Raw genomic sequence first — 23,085 nt, forward strand, 5'->3', positions numbered from 1 at the left:
CGTTTAAGAATCGCTTTGAAGCGCCGCTGAAATCTCCCTGAAGCTTACTTAGAAGCTGTGATCCAAAATGTATTTTCAGAAACTGGGTCCTCTTAACACTCTTCAAAATTCTCTGTAACACCCCTGAGACCCTCCGAAACCCCCGGAAAACCCCATGTGTAACGCTCTGAAACCCGTCAAAAATCCTCTGAAGCTTTCTAAAACGCCCTCGAAATCCCCCTAAAACCCCTTCGAAAACCACACAGATCGAAAAAGGAGTGTAAAATTCTGTGACATATGATGCACATAATTGAAGCGTGGGATATCACAGAACTTTACATGACATACCATGTAAAAGTCACAAAATGTCATTTAAACTTCCATTATATGTCATGTAATTCAGCATGACTCTGAGTGTTTACATGATATAAAACACAAATCTACATGATATATCATGTAAACCATCATAACATTAAGTTTACATGAATAAATTGAAGTTTACATGACGTGTAAATCTCATTATTTTTATCTGTGCATGTAACGTACCTGATACCCTCTGAACCCCGCAAAACGCCAACATAACGCCTCTGAAACTCGCAAAAAATCATCTGAAGCAGTCAGAAATGCCCTCGAAATCCCCCTAATCCCATGTAACGCACCTGAGACCCTCAGAAATCACTGAAAACGCCTACGTAACACGTCTGAAAATCGCCAAAAGTCATCTGAAGCTGTCTGAAATGTCTTCGAAATTCCCCTAAAACCCCCTCAGATCCCATCATGTATCGCACCTGAGACCCTCAGAAACCCCCAAAAACGCCTACGTAACGCTTGAGTAACGCCTCTGAAACTCGCCAATAACCATCTAAAGCTGTCAGCAATGGCTTCGAAATCTTCCTAAAATCCCCTCGGACCCCATGTAGCGCACCTGAGACCCTCAGAAACGCCTACGTTACGTCAAAGTAATGCCTCTGGAACTCGCCAAAAATCATTTGAAACTGTCTAAAATGCTCCTAAAACCCCCTCGGACCCCATGTAACGCAACTGAGACACTTCGAAACTCCCCGAAAATACCCCTGAAAGGGTTCCCCCCTCCCCGGTACAACGCCCCTGATACCGTCCCCCTCCCCCTCCTGAAACCCCTATGAAATCCCACTGAAAACCCAAACGGCCCCCTTTGAACTTCCAGGCACTAGCTCTTCTTAAACTTCTTTGTACATCAAAACCTCTATTTAGGTAATGAGTCGGAACTGCCTCAATAGAATTTTCACCTAAATGTATTCAGGTAATTACCAAAATTGAGTACAAGGTTGCAAAGAAGTTTAAGAAGGGAGAGTGACTAGAAGACTTAAAGGGGGCCATGCGGAGTTTCAGATGGCTTTCAAGGAGTTTCAGGAGAGGAGGGGCGTTTTCGGGGGTTTTGGAGGATCTCAGGTCAGAATTGTCATTCAAATGACTAGCTGGGCACGAAACAAGAAAAACCCTGCAAAATTCCGCTAGACTGAAAATTATTGAATGTCGGGTCAATTTTTATCGTATGTGGGGCCATTGTTGGACCAACATCAAACTACTGTAGGGTCTTTGTTGGGTTTGGTGGCCAAAATAAAAACAGGTGAATGATTGGTTGAGATCGGGTTTGATGTCAAACCGGGGGGGGGGGGGAGGGTATTTGGGGTTGGTTTGATGAGCTGGTATCACTCAACAGTGACTCCCTCTCATTAACCCCTTAACTCCACTCACTGCTTTTTTTCCGTTAACCGACCTTATACCTAATCTTAACTACTCCAACTGTTCTGAACACAATCAGATTACATATAGGTAACGTTACCTAAATGGAGGGACCTAAATAGATTTTACCTAAATGAAGGTTTGGGTGTAATCTTCAAATAAACTGAATCTGAATCCATTTAGGTAAAGAATCCATTTAGTAAAAATTCCCGACTCGTTACCTAAATGAAGATTTTGAGGTACTAACAGCTTAAGTATAGGGTAAGAAATCAAACTTTGAACTAGTCAAATCGTAATCTTGATTTGAACCATTTCGAAATTCATTAAAACGTCGTACTTTTTAGGCAAATATTGTCCTGAAGAAGATGTTAAACAACATTCCGTAATATAACCTGATAACATGGACTTTAAAAGCATTGAAAAAAAGCGTTTTTGTCATGGAAAACAGGCAATTGGAAAATCACTGTGATTGCACCCATTTCCCCCCAGAGAAAGAACATGTTCGGTTCACTCGTACAGCTCATGCATTGTATTACATACACGCAATATGTGAACACGTCAAATGAAAGCTTATTTATCGTAGAATCGACCAACCGAATAATATTCCGCATTATTTGTCATATAATTATCTAATTTAAGTAATTCTTACTTGGAGAATGTTATCTTAAGTTGAACCATTTGTAATCTAAATTTGAACGGCTCTACCCCATTTGGCATAATGCCATTTTGCATAACGCCGTTTGGCATAATGCTATTTGGCATAATGGTCATTTGGCATAATGGCTATTTGGCATAATGCCGTTTGGCATAACACAAAGAACAGCCTTCTTGGTAAGAATGTGCATAATATTCGTTATGCCAAATGGCCATTATGCCAAATGGCCGTTATGCCAAATGACTTTTTATGCCAAATGGCATTATGCCAAACGGCGTTATGCCAAATGGCATTATACCAAATGGGGTAGAGCCAATTTGAACTAGTAAACGGGGGCGAGCTTCCAGTGTTGGCCTGCAGACTGCGCTAGTGGTTGTTTTGTTGAGGGATTAAAATTCCAAATTTAGTTTGAATATTATTAATATGTGTGAAGGGGAAGGGGGCGCAAGTTTTCACAACTTAAAAAAGTCGAAATATCCACTGAAAAAGCGGCAAACCTTTTGTAGATTATACGTGTTTTTTCAGCTTTATTGGGCTATTTCGGCTTAGGAAAACTAGTGTAGCACCACCCAGTTAATTTGCCATAATTAGGCCGATGCAAATATTATGTCCGCGACCTTTCATCGGGTACGAGGGAGGGGGCAAAAAAAAACAAAAAAAAAACTATAGAAAAAAATTGAAATTATACCAATTATTGAAAAATAGTTGCTTGTAAACATTTTTTTTTAAAGGAGTCATGGGCCGCCTGTTTTTTTTTCGCCCCTTCAATATTATGTGATATGTGATGGGAAGAAGGGGGGGGGGGGGGGGGGGAGAGAGGGGCTTGGATGACAGAAAATAAATTGAATATTTGCATCGGTTTTAGTACTTATTTTTTTTTAGTTTCCTTAAAAGTTAGATTTTGGTGTTCCGAAGAAAAAAGTTTCCCCGTTTTATAATTTTCTTCGATTGTTTTTCATTCGTGTATTTCTTTAGGAATTTCAATGGAAGTTGCCCTTGAATTTTCCAAAATTCATTTTTCTTATACAAGTGTAAGCACGAACACATTTTGCATTTTAATAATCTCATTAAGACCAGTACAATAACTAGAAATGAAATTTCAGGTTCCTAACATAAACTATGCATACATTTCTTCAAGAAATCTTACAATATGTTGTTTGTTTTTTTTCTGGTTTTTTGGTTCAACTGAATTTTGTTTTTGAAAATACTAAATTGAGTTTCAAGGGTTTTCAGGAATACTCAAACGACCTTTTCTGTCAATTTTCGGAGATTAGTTCGGTTTCACCATAGTTTGTTTTACCAAAAAAACTTTACCAAAGGTTTCTTCTGAAGTTTAATCAAAATATTTCGCAGAAGAAAGAAGCTTTTCAGTAATCGAACCTTAAGAATTCTCTATATAAGTTTTTGTTTGAATCTCTAGATGAATTCGGGAGACATTTCAGCAAGAAGTATGAATGGAATTCATGGAGTATTTTTTGCAGAAACTCCTGGAGCAGAACAGAATGCCTGAAGGAACGCCTGTAAGTATTTGTGAATGCCACTGGAAAAAAATCTCTTACTAAATAATTGGAAAAATTTTTGAAAGAAATATTTTTGAGGCATTTCTGGAGGGTCCCCAGAAAGTTTTACGAAGATATCCCTGGAAGAATTTCTGAAGGAATCCAGTTTGCAAAAAAAAAACTTTTGGAGAAATTTTGAATGAAATCAATGGCAGGTTTTTTGACGGAATATCTGGAGAAATTTCTGAAAGAAGGAAATTTATGATTTTCTGGAGGAATTTATGGGAAAATTCATGGTTTTCTGGAGGGATTCCAGCAATAATTTATAGAGCATGGAACAATTTCGGAAGAAATCAATGAGAATATTCTGAATGATGTGAGAGATTTCTGCTTTCGCAAAAAATCTATAGAAGATTTTCTAAAGGAAGCTTTGGCGAAATGAAGCATTTCTGAAGTACGAATTCTTAGAGGCATTTCTGAAGGAATCTCTAAAGGATTTTCGAGGATTAATGAGGAAATCTATTGAAGGGTTTCCAAGTAGTCTTTCAAGATGTTATTGCAGGAATCTCTTCAAGTGTTTCTGAAGAAAAAAAATATTGATGGTTCACCAGGAGGAAATTAGGAAAAAATGTGAAATTTTATTGAGAAAGTATCCTTAAAGAAAGTTGCCAAATTTATTCCTGAAAGATTTTTTGAAAGAATATCTGCAGATTTTTTTTTAAAGGCAACTATGGAAGTTTATCTAATAAAATCCATGAAGAAATATCGGGAGGAATCCTTTGACTAATTTCTGAATAAATTCCTAGATAACTCGCCATAGATAGGTCGCCTTCGAGAAATTTAGCAGGAATCTTCAGAAGAATTTTTGATTTTTTTTTGGGTCCCTGAAGGAGTTTCTGTGAGAATTTCTGGAGGAATCCCTAGAGGAATTTCTGATGAATTTAAAAAAAATACCGAAGAAACCCAGCAAGAAATTCCGGAGAAAAACTCAAACGCAAAAAAATAGAGAGTTTGCTTAAGAAATGTTCGATCTACTTTTGTTCAGCAAAGTAGTAGAGAATATCAAGTTTGTAGAGAATATCTTGAGAAATCTGATTTTTAAGAATACAGAAGAACGTTAAAATACATGATCAATTTTAGATACTGTAAGTAGTGAAATCTTGATAACGTTCAAGCCATTCTGTTTTCGTCTATCAGGTATCAGGTATCAGAAGGCCGGCTCCAGAGGCACGTTATCCTTCATTTGGGACATTTGTGCCATCGCCAGAATAACAGCCTATTTCATCATCTACCTGAGGGAAAAGGAAGGAAAAAGGATTTGGATGGGGATAGGGACAGGAAGGGAAATAGGAAAAATACCCTGGAAGAGGGTACTAACGCACAAGCGTACTACAATGGGTTCAAACAGCGCCCTGAAAAGGGCACTGTAATAACGCATAAAGCGAAAGAGAGCCTATAGCTCTTTACCACAGCGGGTTAAGAACAACAGAATATCCTGAAGATTCAGGTTTCTGAAGTCAGTTTCACTTAATAAGTGTTTATCGAATATTCGGAAACGCAGTTGCGCGAAAACTGGACAGTTACATATCAAATGATACGAAGTTCCATAATCGGATTCACAGCTATCACATGCAAATGAATCAGCTTGCTGAATATTCGCCATGTGATAGCTGAGTCGGCAGTGGCCAGTCAATGCTTTGACCAGCATGCTGCAATTCTGCTTAGACAGATTAGTTAGATACTTCGCCACCCATAGAGATGGCTCAGCACTATACAATTTGGTTTGACGACATAACTCCAAACTATTCCAATATTGTCTGTGTTGAGTGACAGCCCAGGTGTGAATCTGAAGCTTAATCCAACACTTCAATATCGGAATAGCTGGCTCAGGGCCAATGAAGTCATGTGATGCTCCAGAGCGAGCTAACTCATCAGCCAATTCATTTCCAGCGATGGAAGAATGGCCAGGTACCCATAGAAGGTGAACAGCGTTTGCTGAATTCAGCTCCTCGATTTGAGTTCGACAAGCGATAACTATCTTCGACCTGGAGTTGGCCGAAGCAAGTGCTTTAATAGCAGCCTGGCTATCTGAACAGAAGTATATTACTTTACCCATTACGTGCTGCTGAAGTGCTGATTGCACTCCGCACATAAGAGCAAAGATTTCGGCCTGAAAAACGGTGCAGTGTCTACCAAGTGAGTAAGACTGATACAACCTTAGCTCACGAGAATAAACACCAGCACCTGCTCGACCTTCGAGAAGGGAGTCATCAGTGTAACATACGATGCCGTCTGAAATACTTCTTTCCTGATAACCAGATGTCCACTCTTCCCGGGAAGGGAATTTCGTGGAAAATGTCCTATATGGAAAATTACAAGCAATTGTAAGATCATTTGGAGCAAGGACAATTTTGTCCCAATTCACCAAAAGTGAAAACAACGAATTGTGTGTTGATGTGCGGTTCACAGGAGTTTCCTCTAGTAGACCGAGTACCCGTAACCGGTAAGTGCAAGAAAGTGCTTCTTGTTTGAGATGAATGTGTAGTGGGGCAACGTCAAAGAGAACTTCGAGCGCTGCCGTGGGAGTTGAAGAGAACGCTCCAGACATCGCCATTAAGCACATCCTTTGGAGATGGCCTAATTTTGATTGGATCGTTCTCACTTCACCCTTTTGCCACCACACAAGACATCCATAAGCCAATATTGGCTGAACCACAGTTGTGTAAATCCATTTGATATACTTGGGTTTTAGACCCCAAGTTGTACCAAAAGCTCGCCGGCATTGCCCGAAGGCCATACAAGCTTTCTTGATTCTGAACTCAATGTGAGGTGTCCAGGAAAGCTTGGAATCAAGAATGACTCCAACGTACTTTACCTGTTCAGTCACATCGATTTCAGAATCAAAGAGACGCAAAGGTCGAACGCCATTACGGTTTCGCCTTTCCGTGAAAAGAACAATAGATGTTTTACTCGGATTAACCGAAAAGCCATATTGGCGACACCAACCCTCAACTACCTGAAGGGCGTTTTGCATCAGGTCGAAAAGGGTGCTGATGCACATACCAACTAACAACGTTAGGTAGTCGTCGGCAAAACCATAAGTAGGAAAACCGCTATTATTGAGTTGCCTCAATAGCGTATCTGCTACGAGATTCCACAAAAGCAGTGACAGGACTCCCCCTCTGGGGCATCCACACACACACACACTCAATTTCCTAATCCCTGCTAGACGCAATGTCGAGAAGAGATATCGGTTTTTGAGCATTTGGTGAATCCAATTGGAAATCATTGGAGATATACCATGACTCCGTGCGGCTTCCAATATGGCATCGAAAGGCACGTTGTCAAAGGCACCCTCGATATCTAAGAAAACACCCAAACAAGATTGCTTTTGCTGTAAAGTAGTGAAATCTTGATAACGTTCAAGCAATTCTGTTTTCGTCTAGCCTTAGGTTTTTTCGGCGCCCCTCTGCATGGAGGACCTGGCCCACCTGGCTCTGTATGGAGGATCAAACCAGCTCAAGTTCTACAGCTTTTCATGAACTTGAAAATTACCTTTGCAAAAGATCAACTTAGATTCCCAACGATTAGGAAATGTTACATTGGGCTTATCTGTTGAAAAAGATTAGAAGATTCCCTAAGAATGTGACCCGAAATTAGGCCAATGTCGAGGTAAGTAACTTTCATCCGCTAAGACAGTGGTGCTCATCCTGCGGCCCGCGGGCCGCATGCGGCCCTGCAAGCCTTAAGATGCGGCCCCCGGAGTACTTTAAGACGAATCAAAATTTTTGAACGATTATTTGAAATAACTCGTTAAATTTATTAAGAACAAACAAAAAATTACTGATCAATTTTCACAGTGTTGAACACAAATTAAATAATAAATAAACAAAAAGAACAATCCATTCTGGTAAGATTCGAAATCGCAACTCCGAAATATTTCGGCATTTCAGCTTAGTCACGATGCCAGCTTATATAGTTATTTATAAGGGGTACGAATCAAATGAAAGTTTGTTAAAAATGTAATCTTGAATCATTTAAAAATTAGTTGCAGTTTTAGGCGCAGTCAATGCAACGCTGAGCAAATATTTCACATTTCACCTTTCCGAAGAACTTAAAAACACAAAGCACGAAGTTTTTGACAAAATTCTCAACAAATCACAACTTGGTTGACAATATTATTTGATTTTCACTGTTAGTTTAAATTTCTTTTATAAGACTCACACATTTTTTGAAACGAAACTTACGAATCTAATTTGAATTGTCCAAGTGAAACTCCTGAACGAACAAAAAAAAATTTCAGGCGAGATTCATAAAGCGTCTCCTGTACCCTTTTGGAGAAACTTTTTAATACATTTTTGGAGAAATTTTTTAACTAACTCTGAGTGAATATATGGAGAAACTCAAATCATCCTGGAGAAAATAAACCTAAAGAAACTCAATGAGAAAGTTGTGGCGATACTGCATGGGAATTATAGGAGCATCTCCTAGAAAAATATTCTAGTGCCACTCTAACAGAAATTTCAACAAAAACTACTTTAGAATAAATTCCTCGAGCAACAAAAAGAGGATGTTCGCATATGCGAGAAGCGACACCTATATGTCATCGTGGATCATCACGTTACACCGCCATTCATCTGTTCATCGATTACCGATTCGACGATACAACAGACAGCTTGCGTTTTTTGACGTTTCTGGATTTCCGCCTCTTCCTTCTTCCATCAACTGACGTCTATAAAAGGGGCCTCCAAAGCGTATGCAACCCTCTTTTTTCGTCATCGAGTGAACCGACAGGTGGAGTACCGATCATCATCGACGAGTGGTTGCCACGAGAGAATGTGGTCATCGTAGAATTATCTGTGTGGGAAGTGAAGAACCGGAAATAAAATTGTGTCTTCAACCGCTGAGCATTCGACACTGGTCCTTCGAGCCGGATAGCGTGAACTCCGCTAGTCCGCCAGCCCGGAATCTTCGCCGGACCTACCAGATCTACGCCCGCCACGTGCCAAGGAGGTTAGCCGGTTGGAAGTTCTATACATACAAGGCATTCGAACTGCCTTGAGCAGGTAATTATCTTTCCAACACCTCTATCCCTTCTCCGTTGAGCTGCGCGGTCTTCCGCCTTCCAGATTCCTTCGTTTCCTGGACATTCTCGTCATCCCACTACGCTACGCGCCCGTCACGTGTCAAGGAGGTTGGCTGTCTAGAACATTCTTTACAAGGCATTGAAATTGCCTTACTAAGGTAATTAGTATTCCAACACTTCCACCCTCTTCTCTTTTGAGCTGCGCGGTCTTTCGCCTTCCAGATCCGTTTACTTCCCGGATTCCTTCACTGTATCGCCACTATGTCGTCAACGGAACGACGCATCAAGGGCCTCAAGACGCGTTTGAAGAGCCTACTAACCTCGTTCAATCTCATCAAGACCTTCGTGGAAGACTACCAGGAAGAGCGGGATTCTCGTCAGGTCTCGGTACGTCTTGAGCACCTATTGACCCTCTGGAGGGACGTCAACGCAACGCAGGCGGAACTTGAGACGCTGGACGACGAGGGTTTGGACCAATATCTGAAGGTCCGCAATGACTTCGAGACCAGCTACTTCCACGTAAAAGGCTTCCTACTGTCCGTTAACAAGTCTGCTGAACCCGCCTCACCATCTGCCTCTCGCTCACCCGCTCAAAACCCGCCAACTTCGTCCTCGGTACGACTACCCGACGTGAAGCTGCCCGTGTTCTCCGGTCACCTCGATAGCTGGCTTAACTTTCACGATCTGTTCGTTTCTCTCGTCCACTCGTCCCATGAGCTCTCCAATATTCAAAAATTTTACTATCTGCGGTCTTCCCTTTCCGGAGATGCCCTCAAGCTGATCCAGACTATCACAATCAGTGCCAACAACTACCAGGTTGCGTGGAACTTGCTAGTAGACCACTACCAGAACCCCGTTCTGTTGAAGCAGTCTTACGTAGACTCACTTTTCGAATTTCCTTCACTCAAAAGGGAATCTGCTTCGGAGTTACACTCTCTGGTTGAAAAGTTCGAGGCGAACGTCCGAGTACTCAAACAGTTAGGGGAGAAGACGGAGTTCTGGGACATACTCCTAATCCGAATGCTGAGTAGCAGATTGGATCCGACAACCAGACGTGACTGGGAGGAGCACTCGTCGACTAAGGCCAACGTTGCGTTCAACGATCTGACGTCCTTCATACAGCGTAGAGTCACCGTACTGCAGACGATCAACAAGCCAATCGAAGTTCTGTCCCAGAGTGCCCCCAAGAAGCCCGCTCCTCGCTCCGTCGCCAGCCACGGGGCCAGTCAGCCCAACTATCGCAAGTGTCTCGTCTGCTCTGACCATCATCCCTTGTACCTCTGCGCCGTTTTCTCAAAGATGACCATCGAAGACAAGGAGAAGGATGTCCGACGCCACCAACTGTGTCGCAATTGCCTCCGTAAAGGCCACCAAGCTCGTGAATGCCCCTCGTCCAGTACCTGTCGCAAATGCAGAAGCCGTCATCATACTCTACTTTGTCCCGGAGAAGCCCTTCCAGTGTCTGCGAACTCCAGAACCTCGGAAGCTGTCTTACCAAAGGCACCCTCTGTTCCCGTCCTACAGGAGCAACCTAGAAACTCTGCCTCTGCCGTATCGCCCCCCGTTAGTTGCGCTTCTTCCGGTCTGAAACCGAAAAGCGTTCTTCTGGCCACCGCAGTGGTCATTCTCGTCGATGACAGTGGAGTCGAGCATGCCGCAAGGGCCCTCTTAGACTCCGGCAGTGAGTGTTGCTTTATGACCGAGTCGCTCGCTCAGCAGATCAAGGCTAAACGCACCAAGATCAACGTTCCGATAACCGGCATCGGACAGTCCTCGACGCACGCCAGGCACAAGCTTCAATCGACCATTCGCTCTCGTGTCAGTGGATATTCTACCGCCATTGAGTTCTTGGTACTGCCGAAGGTCACCGTGAACCTACCATCCACATCCGTCGATGTCTCTTCCTGGGAAATTCCGGACGGAATCCAACTCGCAGATCCGTCGTTCCACGATACGCAACCCGTTCAGCTCGTATTGGGAGCGGAAATCTTTTTCGACCTCTTCAAAGTTCCCGGTCGGATTCAACTCGGTGAGTCGCAACCAAACCTTGTCAACTCCGTCCTCGGATGGGTTGTATCTGGAGGAATTTCAAACTGCCGACCGACATCTGTCACGGCCAACGTCGCTACAGTCGCCGATCTCCATCGCCTCATGGAGAAGTTCTGGACAATCGAAGAAACCAACGAGTCTTCCAACTACTCCGTCGAAGAAGCCGCTTGTGAGGCTCACTTCCGTCGTACCGTTTCTCGCTCACCCGAAGGCCGCTACATTGTTCGACTTCCGTTGAAATCAGACGTTCTCGCAACACTCGGTGACAATCGCCGATCTGCTCTCCGCCGTTTTCATCTCGTCGAAAATCGTCTGTCACGCAACCCGGAACTAGGTGGTTAATACCGAGAATTCATGCGAGACTACGAGGAGTTGGGACACATGCAGCTGATCCACGACTATGAAACGCCACCCTCACCTACCTACCATCTGCCGCATCACGCCGTCATCCGTGAAGACAGCACGACCACCAAGGTGCGTGTAGTCTTCGACGCATCCTGTCGAACAGCAGAAGGATCATCCCTAAATGACGCGTTAATGGTAGGACCCATCGTCCAAGAAGATCTTCGCTCGATAATCATGCGCTCTAGAACACATCCCATAATGCTCATCGCCGACATAAAGCAAATGTTTCGACAGATACGAGTCGATGAACGAGACACACCACTTCAGCGAATAGTTTGGCGATCATCATCGACGAGTGGTTGCCACGAGAGAATGTGGTCATCGTAAAATTATCTAAGTAAAAGTGAATTCAAATCAATTAAAATTAAGTTAAGTGGATTGTAATTAGTGGAAGTAAGAATAAAGTTGAACTAAAGTAGTGTGTTTAATAGAAGAAATAAAGTGGTGAATAAGTTAACCTCAACTGGACTATAACTGGACTGTGTGAAGGAATTATCTGTGTGGGAAGTGAAGAACCGGAAATAAAATTGTGTCTTCAACCGCTGAGCATTCGACAGAGGATTTTCAGGAGTAGCTACAAACAAAATTCCAGGACCAACTGCATCAAGACACAAAAGATGCCTGAGGAAAATTTGAAGCAACTTATGCAGCAACTTTAGAAGATAATGTTGAAGAAACTTCCGGAAACAATTTTCAAAAATCTAGTTTTTGAAGAAATTTAATGATGAAGTATGTCATCAACTTTAGAAGAGACTTATGGAAAGAAGTTACTTAAATCTTCCCGAAACTCCTGGAAATTTTTCGGATAAATCCGAAAGCTATTCTAGGAGAAATTCTTGGAAACGATTAATGAGGAATTCCTGAAGTAACTTCAGGGCAGTTTCAAAGGCAAACCTAAGAGGAGTTCTTGGAAGTGTTCCAAGATATTTCTGGAAAAACTAAAAGAAACTTCAAGATATTTCTCGAAACCTTATGGAGCATCTCCACAAGAAATTTCAGGAGAAAATCCAGCAAACCTTTTTGGAGCGATTCAAAAGAAATTCTTGTAAAAGCTGCTTGACAAGTTCTTGAAGTGGCTTCAAGGCAATTCTAGGGGCAACTTCTAAATTGTTTGTTTGAATTTCATTTGAAGCTCAAACGTTTTCCTCAAACAAACATATGAATCTAAATTGAACAGTTCAGATTTTTAATAAATATGCTTTAGAATTGTTCTTATTGTTGTTTTTATGATCGATGTTTTATGCGGCCCGCAGGTCGATCCCGAATTGCAAATTTGGCCCGCGGTATCCTCCAGCCTGAGCACCACTGCGCTAAGAATTCGTTACAATGATTAAACGCAGCAAACTAACTAGTCTAGTGCGGACCGCCAAACGAAGTAGGTAATCACCGGCTGATTGGGATGGCCTTGAACATTTTTTGATGCCATGCCGGCTCAGTCACTCCGTTTTTTACATGACCGGACAAATCATGCGTTGCTGTCGCCGTTGTCGTTGTGGGCGAGAGCCATTTGGATGATGGGAATTTGTTTACAACACTCGCTGACAAAACGATGATGTGCGGCTTCATATCAATGTAAGTACCGGAAAGTTTTTCATACATATGTAACAAAAATGTTCCGACTGCTGGGCCCTAGCCCTAGCCGATGCGTAGATACTGATAGGTATGACCTTGGCGGGAATACATTTTGAGCTAGTCGAAAATTACAGGAACACGCCCATGTGTATGGTTGTTTACATCGAGCTGCTGTCCCACATGGCAATGATTGACGGAGTCAGGGAGAACGATCTTAGATTATTTGAGCGGTTTGGGGGCCTGCTTTCATAACAAGATCGACCTAGAGTTTCCGCCCACTGATAGTGAATAATTGGCAAATAATTTCACAGCCCAACGTTGTTTTCGGGTACCCATTGAGCATTAAAATGTGTTACGTTAACCACGCACCTTCCCATATGTTGTAATGGTCGTAAATTATCGGTGACCTCAGTTTCATCAGCTGTGCCCAATATTTTCCTTTACGACGTTATTGGCGGTGAGAGCGGATGACACGAGGGTAAACAAATAGGATTATGACGAAGAAAGTTGCTGCTAGGGGATGCAAGGTGAGGCTATAGTTGCAAACGCAACAGTCAGTGTGGCAATGCACGCTAATTAAGTTAGAGGATTAGCGAACAGAACTGCGGTTACCCAGGTGGTAGCGTAGCAGCTTGTATTCTGGAACATTGCATAATTGCAGATCATACGATGGCTCATTGCTGATGTAAGTGCATTGTGAAATAACATTAGAAAAAAAGACTTTCGTTAACGACGTTACAGAGCTCTCCCTTTCTGTATCTTGAACTCTAATCCATATGGTGTCCTTGAATGTTTTCCTAGCGTATTCAATGTAGATTTTTCATTCAATTTTAAATCGCGCAGACCTCACCAGTCCGTAGATCATCTAAAACCTAAACATTTGCTCTCATTAATCGTGCCAGCGAACCTAAAAATATTTTTATGTAACAGTCTGTGTAATACGGCGTAAAAGCAGTGTGCCACGCTTCCGTATTGCGAAAGACTTCATCGTGAGTGAAAAAATCGTTCAGTGGTTACAATATTCGCCGTGTTCCGAGCCACCGGCCACGTGGTGGTGTGATACGACGCAACGAGAATGAAAAAAGAGAGAAGAGAGTTTGTGGTGATGTAAGTTTTGTTTTGGTCTGAGAAAAGAATATTATTTTATTATGTTGATTGGACTACACGTGGTTTCTTCAATGTTGTAAACCGTCCGATGCCGTCCGTATTGTTTGCATACACATGAATATTCCTATACACCTTTGGTGATGGCCGTGCGCGTACATAAGCAGTACACATCACCCTTCATGATAGTGCGGTATACTATCTTGTTTTTGACTCTGAAGTAATGTTTCGTATCTCGAAGGGATTTTTTTGAAACGCAAAAACAAACTTTGCTTCAAGGGACTGATTGGCGTGTCACTTGAAGAAGTCGTGCAATCACGTTCAAGGGAAACATATTCAAGTGGTCTTGATTATTGAAGTGAACTTCTAATTTACAATTGAGACGATAGTAGAATCCGTGTAACATTGAAATTATTCAGAATCAGAATGCTACTTTAGAAAACAATTATCAGTTACAAAGACGAGAAGCAAGTTTATGTTGAATTCAAATGAATCCAGCGTTTTTGGTCGCTTGAATTTTTAGGCACATTTGCCTTTCATGAAAATTGTCGGTAAAAATCAGCTTCGTGACCAAAAACGCTGGAACGGGAGTGTTCATTTAGGTTTTTTAACTAGACATAATAAACATCAGACTCACTAGATTTGTAATTCTTTCTATAATTAGAAAACTATCAAGAACGATCATTCATTTGAATTCAACATAAACTTGCTTCTCTTCTTTGTAACTGATCATTATTTTCGAAAGTAGCATTCTGATTCTGAATAATTTCAATGTTACAGGGATTCTACTATCATCTCAATTGTAAATTAGAGATTCACTTCAATAATCCAGATCACTTGAATATGTTTCCCTTGAACGTGATTAAAAGATACAAAACTGATTACAATCATTCAAAGATGGTATTTTGCTCACCGTAACAGCACTTTTTAAAAACACCATTTCGAGATAAACGCGTAAGTTACACACTTTGTCTTATTCTTATGGAGGGTGCGCGCTACAATGAGGTGTATTTTCAATCTCTATGAAATTTGGAGTGCGTATTGCCTACCTAGTATTCTTTCAGATCATATAATAATAAAGTTGTTTTTTTTTATCCCCGCAAGGTACGCAACCCCTTAAGTTGGATTGAAGTTATATTTTTATTTCCCAGACTGAGACTGAGCCAGTAAAAATAATCAATTAGTTTCCAGTTGAAATCCACGTTATGATTATTTTTATTTTATTTCAACAAAAATCTGTACCAGTCTCAATCTCGCTCCTCTCATGCTTTGTTAGCATTTCTTGTACCTAAGATGTTTTTGTTTGAAAACGTTTTGTTTTTGTATGAAAATCTTTACCATTTTAAGGACTGCATCGTTAATTATAAGTACACCTTTGAGGCTCTGTATTAAAAAGACTATGCCTTATTTTGACAACTGCTATGTGTCTATGTGTTGCTAACGTTGTAAACAAACGATAACCTTCATTAAAAGTTAATTTTTTTCCTCAAGTGTATCAATGGGTTTACGGAGGAGAAGCGAAAATCTATTGTGACCAGGCACTGCAATGAAAAATGATCATCGCTAAGAAAATTAGCACAAATTGAATGTGTTAGGGTTTTTGTTGTCCCGAATGTTATCAAACGATTTGGTATGCATAACACACTGAAAGACTTACCCGGACGTGAAAAAAAAAAGAGGCGTGCAAGTCAAATTTGGACAGCAAAATTTGCACTATCGTTGAAGGAAAATAGGAGGTATCCATTAGAGATTACGCAAAAAAGTGTGGAACGACTGTTGGTATGGTTCAACGCACCAAGGAGCGAAATTCCCTGAAGACCTACCCAAAACAAAAATGTCCAAAACGCAGTCAAATTCTGGCGGATTATGTGAAAACTCGGGCTTGGAAACTGTACGACGATGTTTTGAGCAAAAATTGCATGTGCATAATCATGGATGATGAAACGTATGTCAAATTGGACTACAAGGCACTTCCAGGGGCACAGTTTCACTGCGGAGCATGGCATGGATGTTACAAATTAGGTTAAATCGATTTTTTGCGAAAAAAAATGGGAAAATGTGTTGGTTTGGCAAGCAATTTGTCAACGCGGTATGAAATCGTCACCTGACGAAGTCCCAAGTATGAACGAAGAAATATACCGGGAGGAATGTTTCCAGAAACTTATTCTGCCACTCATCTCAAAGCACAAAGATCATACATTACTTTAGCCGGATTTGGCATCTTGCCACTATGCGCGTGACACCTTTGACAGATATGAAGAAAACAATGTTCAATTTGTGGAAAAGGCAATAAATCCTCTAAATTGCCCGCAAATAAGGCTCGTTGAGAAATAGTTAACTTTGATGAAAAAGAAACTACGGAAAAATGATAGAGGAGCAAAGGACGTCACAAAATTCAAGAAAAACTGGGTCAACGTAAGCAAAACCATCGTCGGAACGGTTGTCAAAACCTTCTGAAGAACATCAAGAAGAAAGTGCGAGAGGTGGCAAGATCCACGAAAAATTAATTATACAATCATGTCATGGGCTTTTCTGATGGTCAATAAACAATGCAATTGAATTTAATTTACAAAATAAATAAAACATTTTCAAATTCAGCAATGTTCAGGTGTACTCATAAATAAGGATACAGTCCTTATGCAAAAATTTTTGATGAGATGCAACACCAAAAAGTAAAGCCTTTATTCTGTTTGTTTACTTTGATGGTTGAGCACACATTGGTTCAAAATGACAAGGATTTCCTTCTTTAACAGAGTCATAGGTAAACTTTTACTGAAAACCACATTTTCCTGTTGATTTACAGGTGATCCATCTTACCGCATCTTCCCTAAGGATGGCTAGTTCATCTGGGACAAACTGTATACTTATCTCTCTTATAACTTCAGCGGTTTTAAGCAAAAACAATGAGTTGTAAATTAGCCAACCAGGATAAAATCGATGAGATTTTGGACACGATATCGCGACGTAGGCCCTCGATTATCTTTCCAATCGCAGGTCATACCATCTACGCCAACAAGATCAAATACTTGATGTAAACACGGCCAACCCTTCCAGCTTTACGGTAGCTGGGCAAGCAGTGGAGAATGTTGAAAGCTTCCAATATCTGCACGGAACAAGTAGGCGAGGTCTGCTTTTGCGAGTTAAAGAAATGTATGGAAAAGCAGCCACTGTACGCCAGTGAAACTTGGTGTGTATCAGCGAAGATCACTCAACGGCTGCAGGTCTTCATCAACAGATACCTGCGGTATATAAATCATGGTGGCCTGGCAATTGGATCTCGAACGTGGAGCTCCATCGTCGATGTCACCAAAAGCCGGTAGTGACAGAAATTCAGGAGCGAAAGTTAAGGTTGATCGGCCTCACTCTACGCAGGGGCGGAAACGAAATCTACAAGCAAGCGTTAGTTTGGAACTCAGTAGGACATCACAGAAGCGGCAGACCTTGAGCTCATGGCGGCGCAGCCAGCAATGCGACAGAAATTTGATCTGGCCTCAGGCCAAGGCGATGACGGGCGAACGCCCGGGATGGACATTTTTCTATGTGGCCCTCTACACCACCGTGGGTACTCAGGACAGAAAGTAGTAAGCAAAAAATTTTTTTGTGAGAGATTCAGAATCTCTAAAGAGTAGTTTGAAATGTTATCAGCAAGCCAGTGCATTCCAGAGCTAACGGAATGGATTCTCTTCATTTAAAGAAATATAAAATTTAAAATAAGAAACTTTTTCTTCCGGGTAATGGAATTCGGGGAAATGTCATAGAGTCTGACCCTACAACGGCAGAAACACGTTTGTTTACCGCACGCAAAAAAATCCGTTCCGATATACGTGCACTCCCAGTCACGGCAACGGGAACAAACGAGAACTATGTATAGCAACAATAGCAACAATAAATGTGCACCGTGAACTAGATATCACATTTTCCAGAACTCCCATATTGACAGCTGGAACTAGTTCAAGTTCACGGTGTATATTTGCTGGATCTCATATTTGCGTTTGTTTGTTCACGTTTATCAGAACGATTTTCTGAGCGTGCACAACGAGCTAGACTATTTTAACAAGCAAGATTTAGATTCTGCATATTTTGTTTGATACCAAGAATTACAGTTTTTTTTCTTGTCGGGTACATTTCCAATTGTTGATCTATTGTGGCGGGCCCCTATTTAATATACAATATGCCATATGCCAGTGTCATATCACTATGAGTTAAGCGACTCCACTTGCTGACTGTATTACATCTATCTATCTATCTATATATGTATATAAAAATGAGTTTGAAGTCCCTTTGAGGCAACAAAACTCAGGAACGGGTGAACCGATAAACATGACTCTTACACGGTTTGATTCGTATTCATTATGGCTGTGTTTATAAGTTAAAAAAGTTACGAAAATCATCTAAAAAAACATGAAAATAGTGAAAGTTATGAATTTTAATGAGCTAGGAAGAAATTCAAACCGATCGAAACAAAAAACCAATCTAGAGTGCGGTGCTGCAAAAACTGAACAGATGTCAAACCACCACATCTTGGCAAGACAAAGTTTGCCGGGCCAGCTAGTCTATATATAGAAATGAGTTCGAGGTTCCTTTGAGGCAACAAAACTCAGGAATGGATGAACCGATCAGCAAGACTCTTGCACGGTTCGGTTCGTATTCATGGTGGCTGTGTTTATAAGTAGAAAAAGTTACAAAAATCTGATAAAAAACTAAGAAAATTGAGAAAAGCTGATTTTGTATGATCTGAGAAGAAAACCAACAAAATCAAAATGAAACCAATCTAGAGTGCGGTACTTAAATGAGCTCAAAAGCTGACAAACCACCAAAAGATTGGCAAGACAAAGTTTTCCGGGACAGCTAGTATCGAATAAAATGTATAACCTTGCTAGGAGTAGTCATCCATACGTCTGATGGATGTATTACACTCTTATCAAAATATATGCACCTTTTATGGAAAAGGGCATCACTGTTACACAATAAATGCTCCGATTCTTCCTTGCCACTTCTACAGAATCGACTAGTGTCATCTTCCAATATTCCAAGTAGTTTCAAAAAGTATTTGCTTGAGCATTGACCTGTTACTAAACCACAAAAGTATTCAGATCTTTTTTAGAAAAACTCAGAAGTTTTCGAGTAATGTTTTTTTTTTGAAGATATAAATCTTTTAGATTGTCGTGCTGTTACCATGTTTTTTCAAACTGGTTCTATAATATTATTTTCCCAGTTCTTCAGTTCCAGTTTGAGGGTACATTCTGAGGACCCACAAAATGGTTCTGGATTTAGAAAAAGTTTTGAAGATCCAAGACATGCTTTTCGTTTCCTTGAATTCCACTGTGCCCAGGTACCCAGAATAGATATACTGTGCTAAAGCATTGTCCAGTTAGAATCCGGACGCAAAGGATAATTTATTGTGATGCTCTCAATGATCATAATCATATTTTCTTTACAGCAGTCTGATCATAAACAAGTCCTCTATTGATGGTGAAAATTTCATCGATTTTCTTGCTACGAGTGAAAAGTTATTTCAGATTGAAGACAAGTGAAGGAAAAAAATTTGCACAAACACGCTGAAAATTAAGCGTGGTCAGGTACGACAGTCACGAAAAATGTTAATGTCTCCATAACCATTATGTGTGATGTGCACAGATGTTGTTAACCATGCCATGAGGAAGTGCCCAAGGAAGATTGAAGTTTATGTTCATGGATAAATCTGCTTGGAATTCCAATATTTGCCAGGAAGTTCGAGCTCTGGACATCGTTTTCTCACATCACGATTTTGACACCAAATGTGTACAAAGATGATAACCTCAAGAATCGCGTGCTGCTTTTCAAAAATGCCCACAAGGGATCTGTAGAGGTTTGAGCTAATTTGGTGAGCTATCACGACAGCCTGAGATGTGTAGTGGTGTCATCACTGTTGGATAGTGTTTATAAACGAAAAAACACTCAAATGTCGCTTCTTTGGAATTCACTGAATAGCCCTTAATTTCGCAAGAAGAGAAATATTTGGCAAAGTTTCTTTGGAATCCTAATCAGATTGGTAGAGGGTCTCAGGACACTACAGAGATGACCTGATTGTTAAACAAATCCGCCGAAGGGGTTGATGTTAAAATTTACTGCCATTGTGCAGATTTTTAAGGAAGTAATCGCGGAAAAAATGAGAAAATGTATTAAAAATTAAATTAAATAATTTTATTGATATTTTTCCATGAAACTACAGTAAATTATCTTTGTTTTGAGGGCTTCACCTTTTCTGTTTGTTATTCCACCTCTGAGATATAAGTGATTATCTGCGTCCGGATTCTAACTGGACAATGCTTTATTTTTGGCATCCTGGTGTACTGATTGAGTGCTTTCCCAAACGAATTTTGAAGTGATTTTAATGCTCCAAGAGCAGCATGGCTGTGCGAAAAGATACATATGTTTTCATGTTTATAGTTACGTTGCATTACATTAAGTAATTGAACACATGATCAAACAGTGCTTGTAGAGCTCATTCAAGGCGTTAAAAAAAAAAAAGCAAAACATCAACGAACATATTTTTTCGGTGAAGGATAATCACCGAGGACCTTCACTATTCTTTGGTTCGATTGGCTTTTATCGGTGATTCACGGCCAATTCACGGTGATTATCTTTAACCGATAGAAGTTAGTTGGCAAAGGAAAAATGTTGTTAGTGGAAAAAAATCAATTCACCGATAAAAGCCAATCGAACCGAAGAATAGTAGAACATATTTTTTTGTCTAAAATATCTAAATCACCACTTTTTAGAAGGTATTTCATATTCATAATTTTAATCCCCGTATGTACTGTTCTTAACTGATCCAAAGATACATTATTGCCCTGTCACAAAATATGCAATGCCTCATTACAGTCACTACATATACATACAGTCTGACGGATAGACCTATTGGAGTCAATTCGATCGGAGCTAATTGAACTTGACAGTGCCAGAGAGCTTGACTATGAGGGGAGTATTATACCGTACAGATAATAAATTATTGTTCTAAAAACACAAAGGCAGTCAAAACCTCGAACTTTTTCTAGTATTGCCATTATTCTTAATTAGATATTCTAGTTGCCAGTTTTCAGGATTTTCTATTGGCCAGACTGTATATATAGTGACTGTATGAGTTACTATACGGACCATGGAAAGTTTTTTTTGTCTGTATTAACAAGATTTTTAGCCCTAGGCTAGTTCATCTCGGGATACACGCTTTACTTCCCTTCATCCCACATTTTGTGAGTTTGTCGGGAATGGGATTCGATGTCAGGTTATGGAAAGTTACATAGCTTTACGGTATCTATCGTATAGAATTCTACTCATGGTATTTACATAGTGTACAAAATGATATTTCTAAATCGTTGCAGTACACGACACAACTTTGTTCGAATATTATTTAGTACATATCAGAAAACAAAAACACTCCTACACGAAAACACATTGGAAATACTTTTTTTTCACAATTTTATAAGCTTAAAGTCATACCTCATCTCTTTTTACCTCAATCGCATTTGTTTTTAAATACGACCTATATCACAGAAAGTGTGCCAAAATGTTTGGAGATAGAGTTTTTTTTAGTTCAACCTAATATGGATTTAGGCCGAGATTTGAACGTACTGTTCTGTTACGGCACCGAATTTTCCTTATTAGTGCGAGGGAAACTGAAAGTTGTAATATTACTTACCACTACTCTGTGGCCGCAATTGCTAAATTTGTGATCAAAATTGTCATCATTAAATAAATTGTGGATTCAAAGGGGTGTAAGTGACCATTTTGTCGGTTTTGAGCTGAGTATATAAAGCAATTCTTCAGTTTTCAAGTTTTCAGGAACTTTTTAAAGATTGTTTTACGGTGATTAGAAAATTAAAATAAATCGGAGGAAATTGGGTGGATTTTCAAACTCCATATATTTTGTATAGGATGAAAAATTGGAGAAAAACTCGAAAGTGGGTTTTTATCACTTACACCCCTTTGCTTCCAACGCAAGACAATACTTACCTATCTTAGGGGAAATATGTGATACAATGCGAAATGAAAACACACTCCGACTTCTTTTTTAAAACTAGTAATAGTAGCTCATTTTTAATACGTAAAACTATTTATGCTACATACATGTTGGTTTTGATCCATCTCTAATTCTCCTACATCACAACACAAACCGATAAGTTACGGGGTAAAATATCCATGTATAAAAATAGTAGTACACTTGTTGACTAACAAACTAAGTTTCATTATTATCTCACTTCACAGTTCTTGGTTCTTGGCGTTCGATCGTCCCGCTGTTGGACCCCTCGAATGACTTTATTTTTTTTTTTCGTTATTTTCAATCGATATTGTATTTGGCCAACGTCCGGATCTCGAACGTCGTTAACCCTCTGACTCCTTCCTGCACTTTTCATTAACAGTCTAATTTCTAGCTACACAAAGAAAAACACGCACTCAATTATAGTTTCGCGCCTGCTTTTTTGCGCGTTCTTTCGTTCGGGCTTTTTTTTCTTGCTTTTTGATCCCATCTTACATGGTTTGTCGATTTCGTAATAATTAATATAATTATTGCAACGTAACTTTGCTTTCTATCAAACAGTCCTATGCCTAGCTTCGATTTCTTCTGTGTGTTCTATAGTTTATATCGTTTTGCATTCATCCCAGCTTCTTTTTTATTTGATTGTGTTATCGGCCTAAGAGTTCTTAAGTACTATTTACAAAGAAAAAAAAAACGTATTGCTTGTGTATGTTTAATGGAAACTATTCCAGTATATAAATATTATTCGTAAACTAACTGTCATAGCAGCCACTTTTTTTCTCAGTTTTCCAATTTAAGCCGCTCATCGAGACTGTATCTGCAGAATTTGCTTTATGCTCTGAACGTGAGCGCGCGGGAGGGGCCGGGTTTCACCAGACAAGTAAATAGTTCGAAATAAAACCAAAAAAAAACAAAGTGCTAATCGCGATTTTGCGTTTGATGTATCATTTGCTGCCTAGGTTTTAAGCTCTAACTAAATACAGTTATTACGGGC

General features: G+C 40.2%; 1 protein-coding gene across 1 annotated transcript; it reads left to right on the forward strand.

Moving 5' to 3' along the window:
• Positions 1-9,205: 9,205 nt before the first annotated feature.
• Positions 9,206-11,335, forward strand: LOC134286700 (uncharacterized). Its single transcript, XM_062848356.1, has one exon. The coding sequence runs from the start codon at positions 9,206-9,208 to the stop codon at positions 11,333-11,335; it is 2,130 nt and encodes a 709-aa protein (XP_062704340.1).
• Positions 11,336-23,085: the final 11,750 nt, after the last annotated feature.

Source organism: Aedes albopictus, chromosome 2 (assembly GCF_035046485.1).
Source record: "Aedes albopictus strain Foshan chromosome 2, AalbF5, whole genome shotgun sequence".
Taxonomy (NCBI): Eukaryota; Metazoa; Arthropoda; class Insecta; order Diptera; family Culicidae; genus Aedes; species Aedes albopictus.

Excerpts from the sequence above, each read along its gene's own strand:
- LOC134286700 (XM_062848356.1), top strand. The coding sequence starts at position 9,206 with ATGTCGTCAACGGAACGACGCATCAAGGGCCTCAAGACGCGTTTGAAG.